The sequence below is a fragment of the Engystomops pustulosus genome, chromosome 9, assembly GCF_040894005.1.
Source record: "Engystomops pustulosus chromosome 9, aEngPut4.maternal, whole genome shotgun sequence".
In the NCBI taxonomy this organism is placed as follows: Eukaryota; Metazoa; Chordata; class Amphibia; order Anura; family Leptodactylidae; genus Engystomops; species Engystomops pustulosus.
The window spans coordinates 54315044-54332373 of record NC_092419.1 but is presented as its reverse complement, the minus strand read 5'-3'; the positions used below and the strand labels follow the sequence as shown (position 1 = coordinate 54332373).

Genomic DNA, 17330 nt, shown 5'->3' with positions numbered 1-17330 from the left:
ATGTTATTGAGAACGGGCAAAAAAAAAAAGGAAAATAATCCAAAATAAAAATTGATGCTTTTGTTTGTGTCCCCCCCCCCCTTGAAATAGTTAATAAAAGTTATAGAGCCCCAAAATGAATAATCTATCCATTGTTTCTAAACCCGCAAATACGGTAATAAGCCCTCATATGTTCACATTTCCAAAAAAAAAAATAATAATTTATAGCGTGTACAATGTGACAATACAAATCTGTTCTGAATGGTGCTGCTTTCATTCTATGCCCGGCTGTGCGCCCATGCAACAGTTTACCACCACATATGTGTATCGGTACACTTGGGACAAACACAAAACATCAAACTTTGCAGAGCATTTCATAATTTAATTAATTGTGAAAGTGGCCTGAATTCTTTGTGGCCTAAATTAATGTATTTTAACCCAAAATTCAAAAGTTGCTATTCCCTTTTGTTTTAACCCATGTGAAACACATAAAGGGTTAATAGACTTAATAGAAGCTGTTTTACACATGTAGAAGTGTAGAGTTTCTATAGTTTCTATATATAGTTCTATAGTTTTACTATTATTTAGGCCTTTCAAAGTCACTTGAAAGCAGATTTTTTTCCCTCAAAACTTGAGTTTTTTGGCGATTTTCATAAAAAAAAAATTTAAAAAAATCGCACATAAAGTTCTAAGCCTCATAACATCCTAGAAAAATTAGAGGACACTTTGTCATCATGTCATTATAAAGTAGATATCCAGAAATGTTACTTATCAAGTTTTTTTTTCAACTATTATTATTATTATTGTTATTTATAGAGCACCATTAATTACATGGTGCTGTACAATCAGTACATTAAAGGGGTTACCCTGATTTAAGAAATTACTTAGGGCTGGGCTATTTAAAAATAATAAAGGTGTACTTAACTCCACTTCCGGCTCCTCCCATCCGTCCCTATCTCTCAGCAAGCTCCCTGTGTGCCATTGTAAGCAAACCGGTGCACAGATCAGATGGACCGCGGCGCGGGACATCGGCAGCGCCAGAGGAGGTAAGTACATGTTTATTATTTTTTTATAGCCCACCCCAGCCTGGCCCTAAATTATTCCTAAACTTGGATAACCCCTTTAAGACAAAAGCAGGCGCAAGTGCAAAATACAAAACTACAGTGATCAGGAGACAGGAGGAGGACCCTACCCGTGAGGGCTCACAATCTATATGGTGGTGGGGGGAGATAGAGACATGAGGTGAGGGAGCAAAGCAGTTAATGTGCGTTGTAAGCGATCCTGAACAGGTGGGTTTTCAGGTTACGTTTGAAGGATTGGAAAGTGGAGGACAGTTTGACACATTTTGAAAATGAAGAATTTACCCCAAATTTTGCCAAATTTTTATTCTTTACACAAAACTTATTACTTAAATTTTAAAACTAACATAAAGTACAATGGGGCACATTTACTAAGGGCCCGATTCGCGTTTTCCCGATGTGTTCCCCGAATATTTCCGATTTGCGCCGTTTTCCCCTAAATTGCCCCGGGATTGTGGCGCACGGGTTTGAATTTTGTCGCGCGCGCACCAGCTTCCGTGCGCCACAAATAGGGGGTGTGGTTTTCGAGCAACCCGAATTATTCGGACAAGCCCCTGAATTTAAAAACCGAATTGTGTCGCAAGACGTGCACTCAGATACACCGGGCTGAAGGAGGTGAAAGTCAGGGCATTTTTCTTTTGCTTAGGATCCTACTTGGAGAATGTTGCTTTTGAAAAGCAAGAAGCCCCACTTAAAGGGATTGGTCTGCAGCTATGTTCCTAACACAAGCCCAACTTAAAGGGATGGGTCTGCAGCTATGTTCCATACACAAGCCCAACTTAAAGGGATGGGTCTGCAGCTATGTTCCATACACAAGCCCCACTTAAAGGGATGGGTCTGCAGCTATGTTCCATACACAAGCCCCACTTAAAGGGATGGGTCTGCAGCTATGTTCCATACACAAGCACCACTTAAAGGGATGGGTCTGCAGCTATGTTCCATACACAAGCACCACTTAAAGGGATGGGTCTGCAGCTATGTTCCATACACAAGCCCAACTTAAAGGGATAGGTCTGCAGCTATGTTCCATCCACAAGCACCACTTAAAGGGATGGGTCTGCAGCTATGTTCCATACACAAGCACCACTTAAAGGGATGGGTCTGCAGCTATGTTCCATACACAAGCCCCACTTAAAGGGATGGGTCTGCAGCTATGTTCCATACACAAGCCCCACTTAAAGGGATGGGTCTGCAGCTATGTTCCATACACAAGCACCACTTAAAGGGATGGGTCTGCAGCTATGTTCCATACACAAGCCCAACTTAAAGGGATAGGTCTGCAGCTATGTTCCATACACAAGCACCACTTAAAGGGATGGGTCTGCAGCTATGTTCCATACACAAGCACCACTTAAAGGGATGGGTCTGCAGCTATGTTCCATACACAAGCCCCACTTAAAGGGATGGGTCTGCAGCTATGTTCCATCCACAAGCACCACTTAAAGGGATGGGTCTGCAGCTATGTTCCATACACAAGCACCACTTAAAGGGATGGGTCTGCAGCTATGTTCCATACACAAGCACCACTTAAAGGGATGGGTCTGCAGCTATGTTCCATCCACAAGCACCACTTAAAGGGATGGGTCTGCAGCTATGTTCCATACACAAGCACCACTTAAAGGGATTGGTCTGCAGCTATGTTCCATCCACAAGCCCAAATTAAAGGGATAGGTCTGCAGCTATGCTCTCTCCTCCTGGCCCATTTAAAGGTGTTTTGTGTGATGTATGTGCATTACACCCTGCTCCTATCTCCTGATGAGTGATATAAGTGCTTGTCAAAAGTGAATAAGGATGCAAAACACTGCTTTTGCTTAACATAGGCATCACTTGCCTCCGATGAGCACATAAGAATTAATAATCATTCCTTATCAGAATGTTCCCTGTCCCCAATGGGGCTCACAATCAAAAAAACCTGCAAGTATGTTTTTGAGCGTGGGATGAAACCGGAGGACCTGGAGGAAAACAACACAAACATGGAGAGAACTGCAAACTCTGTGCAGATGTTGACCTGGATGGGACTTGAACCGAGGTCCCCAGTGCTGCAGGGCTGTAATGCTAACTAATGAGCCACCATGCCACCCAGCATACATTGCTCTTGTGGAGGCTGCATAGTGGAAAGATGTATATTTTTTTGTAAAGCTTTATGTAATTTACAGACGCAATATAAATAAAAATTATTATCTTGGTAACTGTTGCCAGAGTTTACTCCTTGATTTAAAGTTTGAGCATCAGATGGAGCCAAAAGGCCGGCCGCCGTCTGCAACTATGTGCCAATGTATACACAAAGGTCACACGTCAGGGGCTTTAGTGACATATACGCTGAGCCTAGACCAAGAATATGGTGTGAACCCAGCAAAATACACCAAGCTGCCCACATCATGTAAGTTATCTTTAGCCAAAGTGTCTGTGTCCCTGTACTCCCACCCACCAGTGTTTATGTCACCATACCCCCCCCCACCAGTGTTTATGTCACCATACACCCCCACCAGTGTTTATGTCACCATCCCCCCCCCCACCAGTGTTTATGTCACCATCCCCCCCCACCAGTGTTTATGTCACCATCCCCCCCCCCCACACCAGTGTTTATGTCACCATACCCCCCCACCTCCACCAGTGTGTTGCTGCCCCTGTTTTATTCTTGAGGTTAACGTAATAAACAGTCTTTTTGAGGTCCAAAAAAATAATTTATTCAAGCATTGTTTTAAAATCACATTACATTTATTTCAATTCAGACATCAACGAAAAATAATGATACCTTCATAAATACATCTCATGCTATTGATTTACAGCAATTTTACTAACACCGTTGCCTGTTTTGGGGATAATCATGGTAAAAAGACAACTTTACTAACACCGTTGCCTGTTTTGGGGATAATCATGGTAAAAAGACAACTTTACAAACACCGTTGCCTGTTTTGGGGGATAATCATGTTAAAAAGACAACTTTACAAACACCGTTGCCTGTTTTGGGGATAATCATGGTAAAAAGACAACTTTAATAACACCGTTGCCTGTTTTGGGGGATAATCATGGTAAAAAGACAACTTTACAAACACCGTTGCCTGTTTTGGGGGATAATCATGGTAAAAAGACAACTTTACAAACACCGTTGCCTGTTTTGGGGATAATCATGGTAAAAAGACAACTTTACTAACACCGTTGCCTGTTTTGGGGATAATCATGGTAAAAAGACAACTTTACTAACACCGTTGCCTGTTTTGGGGGATAATCATGGTAAAAAGACAACTTTACTAACACCGTTGCCTGTTTTGGGGGATAATCATGGTAAAAAGACAACTTTACTAACACCGTTGCCTGTTTTGGGGGATAATCATGGTAAAAAGACAACTTTACAAACACCGTTGCCTGTTTTGGGGGATAATCATGGTAAAAAGACAACTTTAATAACACCGTTGCCTGTTTTGGGGGATAATCATGGTAAAAAGACAACTTTACAAACACCGTTGCCTGTTTTGGGGGATAATCATGGTAAAAAGACAACTTTACAAACACCGTTGCCTGTTTTGGGGGATAATCATGGTAAAAAGACAACTTTACTAACACCGTTGCCTGTTTTGGGGATAATCATGGTAAAAAGACAACTTTACTAACACCGTTGCCTGTTTTGGGGGATAATCATGGTAAAAAGACAACTTTACAAACACCGTTGCCTGTTTTGGGGGATAATCATGTTAAAAAGACAACTTTACAAACACCGTTGCCTGTTTTGGGGATAATCATGGTAAAAAGACAACTTTAATAACACCGTTGCCTGTTTTGGGGGATAATCATGGTAAAAAGACAACTTTACAAACACCGTTGCCTGTTTTGGGGGATAATCATGGTAAAAAGACAACTTTACAAACACCGTTGCCTGTTTTGGGGATAATCATGGTAAAAAGACAACTTTACTAACACCGTTGCCTGTTTTGGCGGATAATCATGGTAAAAAGGTAATTTTTTTTTTTTTGGGTCAAACATTTTTTTTTTTTTTTTGTTTTTTTTAAACATTTTTATATTTTTTTTTTGTTTTGTTTTTTTAATTTTTTTTACATTTTTAATTTTTTTTTTAACAAAAACTTTTAAAATAACAAAAAAAAAAAATTGTTAACAACAAACTTAAGAACGAGGAGGGTGGAACAACCTTTCGAAATGGGCCATCAGAATGTCCATCTTTCGGTTGAGCAGCTCCATTTCATGGAGGAGCTGCTCACCGATGGACACCTGAAGACCCTCGGCCACTGCTGTGGTGGCTACCTCTGGTGGCTGGACCTCTTCATGTGGGTCTTCCACTGGTTCCAGCACCAGGGTAACCATCTCCTCCTCCGGAGCCACAGCAAGATCCTGTAAAAAAAAAAAAAATATATATAAATTAATTAGAATTACAAATTAATTTGTATATATTAAATTTTCAACATCTTAGATTCCTAAAAAGATGCCAGTCTTTACCTCTTGGCCAGGTGGCACAGGGCTTGGTGGAGGGGGAGAGTCGTCCCCAACATCCACCACAACAGCAGCAGCAACAGAAGCAGAAGAAGAGGCCCCTTCTACGGCCGGTGCCCTCTCCCGTCCGGCTAGAAAGAAAAAGAGAAATCATCAAAAAATGCACAGACATGTCATTACTTAGAGAACCAAGTTGTATCTTCTAACCTTTTGCAGAGCGGTTCCGGCTTCGGACACGCTCCAAAAAACGCTCCTCACGGACCTTTATGTCCGAGAACCGCTTCTGCAACTGTCGGACGGAATGGTACCGGCCGTATTTCTCGAGCAGATGGGCTTGGACCTGCTCCATGATTTTGGTCTTTGCTTTATAGCTACCAGTCTCACGGAGCAGGTCGTAGCCCCGCTCGTCGCAGATGGTTATCAAAGCGACGAGCTCTGCTCGATCAAAAGGGGCGCTCTTCTTCTGCTTTCTCTTGCCGCTGCTGGTGCCTGCCTGGCTTTCATCTGTAAAATACAAGAACGCAAGATATTTGTTTTTTTTACCAATATTAAATTCAAAAATTATTTATTATAGATTTGTTTCAAAGATTTGCATTGGGTTTACCCTGATCTTGTTGTGCTCGGAATTTGTGTTGCCTATCACATGTCTGGTGTCTTCGACCTTCTTCTCATGGTGTGTTTTCATAGTCTTTGCATTGTGTATTAACCCCTTAAGGACGCAGCCATTTTACAGCTTAAGGCTACATTCACACGACTGTATGGGGGACGTATATACGGCCGATATACGTCCCCCATAGACGGCAATGGGCGCATGGCGCACTACGGGAGCGGTACGGTGCAGCACACGTGCGGCACCGTACCGCTTTGTACCCCAGAAAAAGATAGGACCAGTCCTATCTTTCTCCGTAGTACGGCGCCGTGCACCATTACTTCCTATATAGAGGGGCGGGGGGGAGCTGCGCTCACCTCCTCCTCCTCTCCCCGTGCACTGCCGTTGCCCGCTACGGTACGGTACGGGCGGGCAACAGCAGTGTCAATCTAGCCTAAGGCTCAGCCCGATTTTTGGGATTGTGATATGGTTTGATTTATATGGTTATAACTTTTGAACACTTTTACTAATCTAAACGATTCCACACATCTTGTACTTAATTTTATTGGTAAATGTTGGCTGTTATTTTTTGCTTTGATTTCCCAAAAAAATGTCACAAATGGGAGTTTTGGGATAAATGTGACCTTGTCAAAATTTAGAATCATTGCATTTTCATCCAGATGATTTTCAACCTAAATAAGTTGCAGAATAACATTTCCAATCGTCTTATTTACATTTGCATTAATTAAAAAAATGTCTCGATAATTAATTTTGATGTTGCGCAGCTTACAAATATATATATTTTTGGTTAAATTGGGAATTTTGTGGATAAATAGTGTTTTCACTGAATTGTAATATTTTTCGCATCTAAACCCCATATATAACAAACCCATTTTCAAATCTGCACCCCTCATGATATCAGAAGCAGCATTTACGAAGATTGTTAACTCCTTGAGATCTTCCTAGTAATTTAATCCAAATGGTTGTGAAATTTTGAATGGTCAATTTTTGTTGCTTATATGTTCATTTAGGCCTAAAATTTACACATTTAAAAAAGAGAAAAAGCAAAAACACACCCTAAAATGTGTTCAACAATTTCTCCAGAGTGCAGAGACCCCCCACATGTGGACATTACTTGTGTTATGGGGGCACAGCGAGGCACAGAAGGGAAGGAGCACCCTGCAGCTGCCAGGATTTTAGTTTTCTCGTTGCCCCCTTTTGAAGGCTATTAAATTTTTCCTTTTAAGTTATTTGGGCCATGTGACGGCATTTTTTTTTGCGAGATGAGATGCTTTTTCCAGTGTTACCATTTTGTGTTTGATATCTCCTATTGTAGTAAATTTTAAACTTGTTTTGAGGTCATGAGTAGAAAAGAATCAATTCTGTACTGGATTAGTTAACCATAAATTTTTGTTTTGCAACGTATAGCCTAATAATCCTGTTATCTTTATTCTATGGGTCGATACGATTACGGGGATACCAGACATGAATATTTTTTCTTATGTTTTAAAAAATTTTGAAAAAAAAATGCTAATGTGTTGTAAAATCTCTCATTTTTGTATCGGCGTCTTCAAAGTGGCATACACAGCTGGTTGATGACTTGTTTTTTGAGGGACATGTTGTACTTTGCAACAGTATCATTCTGGACTACATATGTTTTGTTGATCACTTTGTATTGCATTTTTAGTGGGATATAATAGGTAAAATCCGAATTTTTGGTGGGTTTGTAATTTTTTGATTTATGGCGTTCATCATATGGGTCCAATAGTTATTTAGTTTTATTCTATGGATTGTTACGGACGCGGTGATACTATATATGTGGGGTTTGTGTTATTGATTTTGACTTTTTTGTGCGTAATTTGTATCTTTATATTTTTTGGGCCTTATGGCCAGTTTTATTGATTTGTTAATTTTTTTGTTCATTAAAAACATTTTCTTTTCCTTTTTTTTTTCTTGATCCACCACGGGACATGACCAAGCAATCATCTGATTGCTTGGTCATGATAATACCCTGCAATACTCATGTATTGCAGAGTATTAGCAGTGTCTGCCTATGCAGATGCATAGGCTGACACTTTGCCTTTAAGATGACGTCACAGACGCCATCTTAAAGGCCCTGCCTTCAGGCTTCTCTGGGGTCCCGATCGGACCCCAGAGGTGCCATAGCAGCGATTGGCGCACCCCAAAACATTGCTGGGGCGCCGATAGTGGGGTAAAGAACCCCGGAAGGCATGTTAAATGGTGCGGTCGCGTCATTTAACGGAATAAACAACCACGATTGGAGCCCACTCCGACCGGGGGTGTTAGCTGTGGATGTCATCGGTAGATTAACGCTGACATCCCGCAACCCCCGATGGCGGTTTGGCTCCTGTGCAGAGCTGAACCGGCATCATCTCAGTGCAGTACAGCTACCGTGCAGAGCGCTAAGGGCTTCAACTAAATGCATGTGTATTAGCCAAAAACGGAATCACACGGTGCAGTTGGACAGCGCTAGTCCTGCGTTTAAAAGTGCATGGTTTTGGGCCTAAAAAAAAAAAAAAGTGTGTCCATTGTAACGCACGTGATTGCTTAACCAGTAGATGCCTTTCAATGCATATGAAAATGTGTTCAGCCCAGGGTGCGCCCCCATTGCGCTAGCACTGCACTTCAAAGCGTAGCTAGTGACGCATGCGCCCATGACCTTATACTTTGATGTAAATGTTTATATTTTGGTGATGACACATAAAAACCTATTTTGCTGTAAAACTCATTTTTTCATTTTCTTTTATGTAATAATGTGATTTTGAATAGAAAACACCCTAATTGAAAACTCTGTGTGAACATTGCATTTCTAGGTTTATTTTGGAGTTATATAAAATGTATTGAGCGCTTTACCTGAGGATGTGGCCATCTTGCTTTTCGAAAGGTTGTTCCCTCCTCGTTCACGACAATATAGATCTACGTGAAGGGATTAGAAGTTATGATGTTAAACTCATGTAATTCTGACGATGCGATCCCCCTGCAACATGTGCTGTGCCATTAGCTTGTGTTTCTTCACTGTCCTTTACATTGCCCTGTATATCCACCCTTCTTATCTCTCTTTTTGGCCTTTTTCCACTCTTTTTGCCTAGTTTTGGGTGTATTTTATGTTGTTGTGGGTACTTACAATTCTCAGTATTGTTCCCTGGCTGCTGTGCACGGTATCTGCTGTAGTTGCAGGTGTGGCTTCTATTTATGACGCTGCTGCTGGCGTCAGATTTTCAATATTTTCGCGCCACAATCCGCCGTGCATGCGCCACAAATACAAGGATAGAACCAGGGAAATGGCGAAAGCGCGCGACACAATATGACGTGCCGTGCGCCTAAATATGAATAGCGCGCGACACAACGGGGACGCGCATAATTAAGCGCGAAAACACAGGGGGGGGGGGGGGAAAACCCCCGTGCGACAGTATTCAAACCGCGACACAAAAGTGTCGCATGAGTAAACTGATTGCTATTATGCTTGTTGGAACAAGGTAAAGGTGTGTGCGACACAATTTAGGGAAAAAATATAAAATGGTTTCCAAAACAAAAACAAAATGGAGAGAGTTAGGAGTCGAGGGTTTTGAAGGAGAGTGGAAAATTTGACTGGTGATCGTGCACAATAAATCCATTGAAATTTTGCTAAAAGGTAAGTACATGTTCAATTCTAAATTTCCAAAAAGGCTTGATTTTTGAAAAAATAACAATCCAATTTGTAAAACAGGAGTGGAGATTGGTGGTAATAAGAAGACAAACACTCGTCAAAAAAGCTTTTGCAAAGGTAAGTCACACTTTAAAATGCAAATTTTTAAAAAATTTAAACAAATTTGAAGAGAGGCCCAGGAAAAAAGATAAATGTGTTTAGTATTTACCACAAATTGGGATTAAACAAATTTGTAGTGTAAGTTAAAATTACTCACAAAGTAACAGACCTTATCTGACCAATCTGCCAATATGAGCATAAAAAATTACATATTCCATATTCTTTCTTCTAGGACAATGGATATGCTTCCGATCGTCTACGTGGCCATTCAAAATGACCGCATCATGGCTAGACAGCGCAGACGGAGGCAGAGGAGGCGTCCTCGAGTGTTCCGTCCTCGTGTGTCCTTTGCAGATTTTACGGACGCGGAGGTGTATCAGCAGTTTCGGCTGGATAGAGCTTCAATCCTAAGCCTCTATGAGAAGCTTGAAGTAGCCATCGGGGCAAAAACCGGACGGTCACATGCAGTGCCTGGACTCACCAAGATGGTCTCGGCCATCTATTATATGGCGAACGCGTCCTTCCAGCACTGCATTGCTGAGCGTTTTGGTTTTTCGCAACCAACCTTCAGCCGTTTTTTCCACGAGGTAGTGGATGAGCTGTTTAAGCTCTGTACACAGTACATCTCCTTCCCCAAAACTGCTGATGCCATCCGGAGGACGCAAGCGGAGTTTGAGCAAGTAGCGGGGATGCCCAAAGTGATTGGGTTAATCGACTGCACACATGTGGCGTTGGTGCCTCCTGCGGCCGATGAATATCAGTACCGCAATAGAAAAATGTTTCGCTCGATTAATGTGCAGGTCACCGTTGACTCAAACAACATCATAACTAATGTGGTCGCAAAGTACCCTGGGTCGACACACGATTCCTTTATCTTTGATAACTGTGCCCTCAATTGCCGGCTCCAGAGTGAATTGTACAGGGACGCCTTTCTGCTTGGTAAGTGAATGTGAATGCTCTTTCAATTACTAAACACTTAAAATGTGGTCATGCTCCATAAGGTGTGTCTTTAATTATGCTTTTCATAAACTGTGATGAGTTTTGTTTACAGTATTGCATTTTTTAAACAAAAGTTTACAAAATGTAAACAAAAATGTTAACACACACAAATGAAAAAAAAAAAAAAAAAGGCTAAAAAAATTAAACAAAACACATTCTCAGCATATGAAATGAATTGGCCGAAACCGGCGTTAAGAGAGAGTGAACAAAGGAAAAAAAAGTGCGGGGTTAAGCCTAATTTACAAATACATACTGAGGGGTATCAGTTACAAACACCTACTTTGTCCATGGACATGTGACTGAACTGGTAAACATCACAATCTAAAGGGGTTTACCCACAAAATAAAGTTTAGCCCTATCCACTGGATAGGACCTAACTCCATGATCAGTGCTGAGACCCCCACATATTGCATAAACAATGTAGCCCTCGCCGCTCAGTCAGACTAATGGAGCAGATGGCTGAACATGACTGTTTTGCTCAATTAATCTCTATGGAGGTGAGTGATCTTGCCGAGCACAGCGCTCACCAATCTCTGTCAGCTCCATAGAGATTAATGGAGCTGAATGGGCATGCACGGCCATCTGCTCCATTAGTCATTTTTGCAGTCTGTGGGGGTCTCAGCACTGATCATGAAGTTAGGCACTATCTCATGGATACGGCTTAACTTTCGTTTGTTGGAAAACCCCTTTAACTACCATCATGTTTTGTGAAAAATATTGTTGAAAAAGAAGACATCCCCAAATGCAAATAACTTGCATTATTGGCACTGATAAACCAAGCAGATTCCAAGCAAAAAACGGATATTGTGAGGATAATCCAAAAATGTCAGTCTAAGCTCAGACTAAGGCTCCACTCACACTACTGTATGGGGGACATATGTACAACTGCAAACTTACGGCCATACATATGTCCCCATAGATGGCAATGGCCGCACAGAGCAATATGGTGCAGCACACATGCAACACCGTACATGGGGGGGGGGGGAAGCTAACACATGTCCTATGTTTCCCTGTGTTACGTGCAGCCCCCATGCATTGCTATGGAGAGCGGTCACCCCTCCTCCTCTCCATTACACGGAGCACACGGACGCCCGGCAGGCAGATGTTTGTGTGAATGCTGCCTCATTTTTTTAATTAAGCTAATTAGCTTTACTTTGTCCTGTTTTTAGGTGATAATGGCTACAAATTATTGCCATGGCTGATGACACCATATTTGCGGCCAAGTACCCCTAAGGAGAGGAGATTCAACCGAGCACATCGAAGAACCAGAAGTGCCATTGAGAGGACCTTTGGAATTCTCAAGAGTCGGTTCCGGTGCCTGGATTTTTCAGGGGGGGCTATGCTCTACAAACCCCCCATTGTGTGCAAGGTCATTATAGTCTGTTGCATGTTCCACAACATTGCGACAGCCAACAGGCTAGAAATTGACCTTGCAACAGATTTGACTGAGCATATAGAGCATCAGGGGGATGTGTCTGCTCAACCCACCAATAGAGCGGGACAACTAAGGCGCATGCAAGTGACTGAGATTTACTTTTAAAGTGATCTGCCAGTTACCATTTTTTTTTGTTATGCCTTAATGTCTGTAAATTTAGAATTGCATTAAAGTAAATGCAATGTCAAATTGTATCCATGCTTTTCATTCTTTAGTACAATAATTTCAGCTCACAGGAAGACAAAGTAGATCAAAAATTTATTTGTCATTTTTGATCAAAATAAAGAAAACAAAAATAAATAAAGTAAAAAAAAAAAAAAAAAAAGAAAATTACGGTTTGGAAGAACGTGATGAACGACGGACAGGCCCCTTCCCCCTTTTTGCCTGCCGCCGCGTCACCACAGAACTCCCAGATGTGCCCGGTGGATTTGAAGCCGAGGAGCTAAGTTCCTCCTTGACCGAAAGTAGGAACGTGGCTTCAGGGGAAGGGCCCAGGACCACTGGAGAGGGATCCAGTGCACCTGCCAGCGATGGTGCGTAACTGCACCCCGAATCCTGATCAGTTGGAAGCTGAATCGGGGATTCGGGGGCAGGGCTGGCCTGTGTCACTGGATCCCCACCAGTGGGGACCTGGGGTGGGGAGAATGGAGGGACACTCACACTCCCCCCCTGAGCCGCAGATCCTTGGTGGATGAGGAGTTCCAGAATATTGATGAGAGCTCTGAAATCTCGACTAATAAGCTGGAACCCCTCCTCCATCATCCGGCCATGCCTTCGGAGTTCCTGCTGAATTAGGCCCATCGCTTCCAGGCTTTTATCCATATAGCTGGAAAATATGCCAAGTGTGATGGGCCTATCTTCAGCAGGAACCGCTTCAGGAGCCTCATCCCCACTGGACCCACCAAGTGATACGACTGCAGGAGGAGTGGCTGGCGAAGCACATGGAGGTCCGGGTGCAGCCTCATTTGCTGGTGGTGGTGCAGCCTGCGGTGCCGTGGGTGGAGCAGCCCTCCCTGTTGATAAAACAAAGTAAATTACAAGTGCTGTAACCTTAAATTAAAAATGATAGCCACACTTAAATGGAAGCTACCTCAACGAATCTACCGAGAAAGGTAGAACAGGTGGGAGGTGAATGTATAGTACATGTTGAAAGCACTTTTTCGAGCTAATCCTCCCATCCACCATTTTTAAATTAAAATCTTTATGGCCCTATTCTGTATTTTTTGATAAGCGGCTACTGGGGCGTGGAGTAGCCGGACATGAGGCAAGATGTCATGCATACTCCACGCCCCAGTAGCCTCACTGCTCCTCCTAACCTGACATCATCGGTGCGCAGCTCCTCATAGCTTGTCTTATGTGAAGGTTTGGGGCACGGGACAGGGGAGTATGCTATGCTCAACTAATACCAAACACGATTCCCACTGCCAACAATGTATCCTATAGGCACAGTAATTATAATTTCAACCTAGCTATGCTCACCAACTTATACTATGAACAATTACACTGATGGCAATTTATTTTATATGATTAGACATATGTTCCACAACCCTTTAGGCAACGAGCATGGCCAACAGCCCCCTAGTGCACAAGCATGGCCCCCTACCCCCTTTTTTTTGTGTGTGTTTTTTGTTGTCTTCAAGGACCGGGCCTGCTGTGGACTACTTTGGATTCAGTGGACTCCGACGAGGACCTGTAAATAAATATTGATTAAAATGGCTGACGAGGGTGTGTCTGGCTTTCTTTTAATAAAATATATTTATACAATGATGTGTTTGTGTCATTCTGTATAATTAGCCATAGTAGTGGTGCTGTTTAGTTTTCATGCCTTAGTCATGAGCACTGTCCTTACTTTAAAATGGCCATTTTTGTTTTGGCCAAATTTACAGTAACACAGATTAAATTACCCCGGTACCCACCGCCACCAGGGGTGCCGGGAAGAGCCGGGTACAAACCAGCACCTGGCCATCTAAAGATGGTCAGGTTCTGGTGCTGCTGCAGGCTGTTATTGTTGCGCTGGAATAGCCCCCTAACAGAGGGATATCCAAGATCAGTAATGGCAGGCTGCTGCTGTTTTTTTTTATCTGGCTGATGTTAAAAATCAGGTGAGCCCCACATCATTATATTAAATTTTGTGAAAATTTTCATGACAAAAAAAATGACGTGGATTCCCCCCAATTTTTAAAACCAGCAAGATACAAAAAGCAGCGGCAGCAGCCTGCCATTAATGAGCTTGGAAAGCACACTGTTAGGGGGCTATTCCAGTGCAACAATAACCGCCTGCAGCCGCCCCAGCACCTGACCATCTTTAGATGGTCAGGTGCTGGTTTGTACCCGGCTCTTCCCGGCACCCCTGGTGGCGGTGGGTACCGGGGTAATTTAATCTGCGTTACTGTAAATTTGGCCCAAACAAAAATGAACATTTTACAATAAGTTCAGGCCTTAGTAATGAGCACTGTCAACTAAACAGCACCACTACTATGGCTAATTATACAGAATGACACAAACACATCATTGTAAAAAAATATTTTATAGAAAGAAAACCAGACACACCCTCGTCAGCCATTTAAATCAATATTTATTTACAGGTCCTCGCTGGAGTCCACCAAATCCAAAGTAGTCCACAGCAGGCCCGGTCCTGTAAGACACAGAGAAGGGGGGGGGGAAAGAAAGGGGGGGGGCAGGGGGGCCCTGCTCGTTGCCCAGGGGGGGGGCCCTTGCTCGTTGCCCAGGGGGGGGGCCCTTGCTCGTTGCCCAGGGGGGGGGGCCCAGCAGGCAAACATATATGCCTAATCCCATAAAATACATTGGTGGCAGTGGCATCGTTGTTGGTATTAGTTGGTGAGCAGAGCAGACACACCTGTCCCGTGCCACGAACCTTCAGATATGAGAATGAATGCAATCTGCATAGGTAGACTATGCAGAGCGCAGGCACGTGGCTGTGCAATCTTGGGAACAAAGCCAAAGCTACTGCGCATGCGGAGTACTCCGGCTTCTCGGACAAGAGCGCGCAGCTACGAGGAGCTACGTGCCAATGATGTCAGGTTAGGAGGAGTCAAGAGGCTACTGGGGCGTGGAGTAGCCGCAATGTGTAGCCTCATGTCTGGCTACTCCACGCCCCAGTAGCCGCTTACAAAAAGGATTGCAAAATATTTATTGAAAGTGAAACAAAAGATTAGTATTAGAGACATAAAATAAAAACGTACATACCAAAATCAAGATTATCGGTGTCAAAATCCCCGATCCCTTCAGTTTGATCGGGGTGTATAGTTTTGCTAATCTTCTGCTCCACCCACGACATCCGCATGGCCACACTAGGGCCACCACCCGTCCTCCGAGCTGACTGTTTGTGCTTCGCCAGCTTGGCCTTCAGCCTCCTCCTGCAGTCATACCACTTCTTGCGGACCTCAGGAACAGAACGATATTCCACTCCTGCAAAGTTGAAAACAAATGAAAAAAAAAAAAAAACATTATACAAAGGCCACTCACCTTCAAGATTTAAAATCCAAGTGAGCATAAAAAATTTCAAATAATATTCAAAGTGCAATTTTTACCTAGCCCATTGATCCGCACTGTGATCCCCTGCCAAATGTGGTGTTTTGCTGACAGGGGAATTGAGTCGGCCAGCCGGCCAAAAAGATGATCATAATTTTGTGTCACCTGGAAAAGACAAAAGCCACCAAAAAAAAATAAACATTCATTAAAAACACTCTGGGCGCGTTCACACGTTGCGTTTTGGTTGCGTTTTCATTGCGTTTGGAACGCATATACAACAGCTGATGTGAGGTAATTTGCCTAATTACATTACCGTTTACGTTTGTAAACGCAATGTTAACGCATGCGTTAACAAAACGCATGCGTTAACGCTTTCTTAACGCGTGCAGTAACATCGCGTTTACGATGCGTTTTGTTAACGCATGCCTTAACATTGATGAAATTAGGCAAATCACCTCTCCTCAGCTGTTGTATATGCGTTTCAAACGCAATGAAAACGCAGGTCAAAACACAACATGTGAACGCGCCCTCTGCAACGGTGGGTAAAGAGTCGAACAGGACACCAACAGTAAAAATAAGTAAAAAAAATGTAACAATACCTCCTCAACCAATATTTCCGTTTCACGTTCCGTGAAACGTGCCTTCTTTGCCCGGCCAGGCTCCTCCTCATCTTCAGCACCAGAGCCCCCAGTATCCATATCCCCGGCAGCTGGTGGTCTGTGATCCCCAGGAGCAGCGGACGGAGCAGCGGACGGACCAGCAGCCGGAGCAGCGGATGCTGGGGCCACAGATGTTGGGGGGGCTTGACGATTCTCCGCCTCCATCTCCCGTGCTCCGCGGATGGCATAGTCATACACCTGGGGACACTGCTGCCGGAGTAGCTCCATAAAAATGGCACTGGGAGCATCTGGTGCTGCTGTGGACTGCTCTGGACGCCCAGCCATGATAGATACCAGCTGGGCAATTAGCCTCGCTGTGCACTTTTTATGCAAAAATTTTGTGGCGCAACTCATGCGCCACATTTATCACGCGTGCGACACAATTAGTGAATGGGCGCATATCCCGTTCTAGTCCGAGGGACGCACTTTTTATGCATTCAAATTCGAACTTAGTAAATGTGCCCCAATGTGTCACGAGAAAACAATCTCAAAATCACCCGGATATGTTAAAGTTATAACCAGATATCTAAAGATTCTAAAAATAGAGTCTGGTCATTAAAGGGGTATTCTCGTCTGGGCACTCACATTCAGTTTGATAAATCTGCCATATATAAACATTTCTTCAATTAGATGTTATTAAAAAAAATGTTCCCGTGTGAAGATAATTTCTCATAAATGTAGTAATTTTGTCCCTTAGAAACGAGATGGCTTCCTCGGATACGGCCACGTCTGCTGGAGTGATTGCACAAGGAAACAAATTGTTTTTGTATATGAAATGTCTGGGATTTACTACATGACCCACAGCCGTCCTGTAGTAATGATTGCTGAATCCAGGAGATCAGGCAGGACTCAATAGCTCATGTCTGGCCACCGCTGCCAGAGTGTGACG

General features: G+C 43.1%; 2 protein-coding genes across 2 annotated transcripts; one reads left to right on the top strand and one right to left on the bottom strand.

The window, feature by feature from the left end:
- Positions 1-9790: 9790 nt before the first annotated feature.
- LOC140076956 (putative nuclease HARBI1) lies at positions 9791-12479 on the top strand. Its single transcript, XM_072123766.1, has 3 exons — positions 9791-9874; positions 10089-10795; positions 12025-12479. Exons 2-3 carry the CDS (start codon positions 10093-10095, stop codon positions 12393-12395), a joined length of 1074 nt encoding a protein of 357 aa, XP_071979867.1. The 5' UTR covers positions 9791-9874; positions 10089-10092; the 3' UTR covers positions 12396-12479.
- A 141-nt stretch (positions 12480-12620) lies between these two features.
- On the bottom strand, positions 12621-16726 carry LOC140076451 (uncharacterized). Its single transcript, XM_072122979.1, has 4 exons — positions 16382-16726; positions 15842-15947; positions 15498-15719; positions 12621-13303 (listed from the first exon to the last, which is right to left on the bottom strand). Exons 1-4 carry the CDS (start codon positions 16724-16726, stop codon positions 12621-12623), a joined length of 1356 nt encoding a protein of 451 aa, XP_071979080.1.
- Positions 16727-17330: the final 604 nt, after the last annotated feature.

What these genes read in the sequence shown, in the direction of transcription:
- LOC140076956 (XM_072123766.1), top strand. Translation starts at nt 10,093, where the DNA reads ATGGATATGCTTCCGATCGTCTACGTGGCCATTCAAAATGACCGCATC. An exon ending in CAGGGACGCCTTTCTGCTTG is followed by an intron (nt 10,796 to 12,024) that starts GTAAGTGAATGT and finishes TCCTGTTTTTAG; the next exon opens with GTGATAATGGCTACAAATTA.
- LOC140076451 (XM_072122979.1), bottom strand. Translation starts at nt 16,726, where the DNA reads ATGGCTGGGCGTCCAGAGCAGTCCACAGCAGCACCAGATGCTCCCAGT. An exon ending in CGGAAATATTGGTTGAGGAG is followed by an intron (nt 15,948 to 16,381) that starts GTATTGTTACAT and finishes TGTCTTTTCCAG; the next exon opens with GTGACACAAAATTATGATCA. An exon ending in CACCGATAATCTTGATTTTG is followed by an intron (nt 13,304 to 15,497) that starts GTATGTACGTTT and finishes TTTTATCAACAG; the next exon opens with GGAGGGCTGCTCCACCCACG.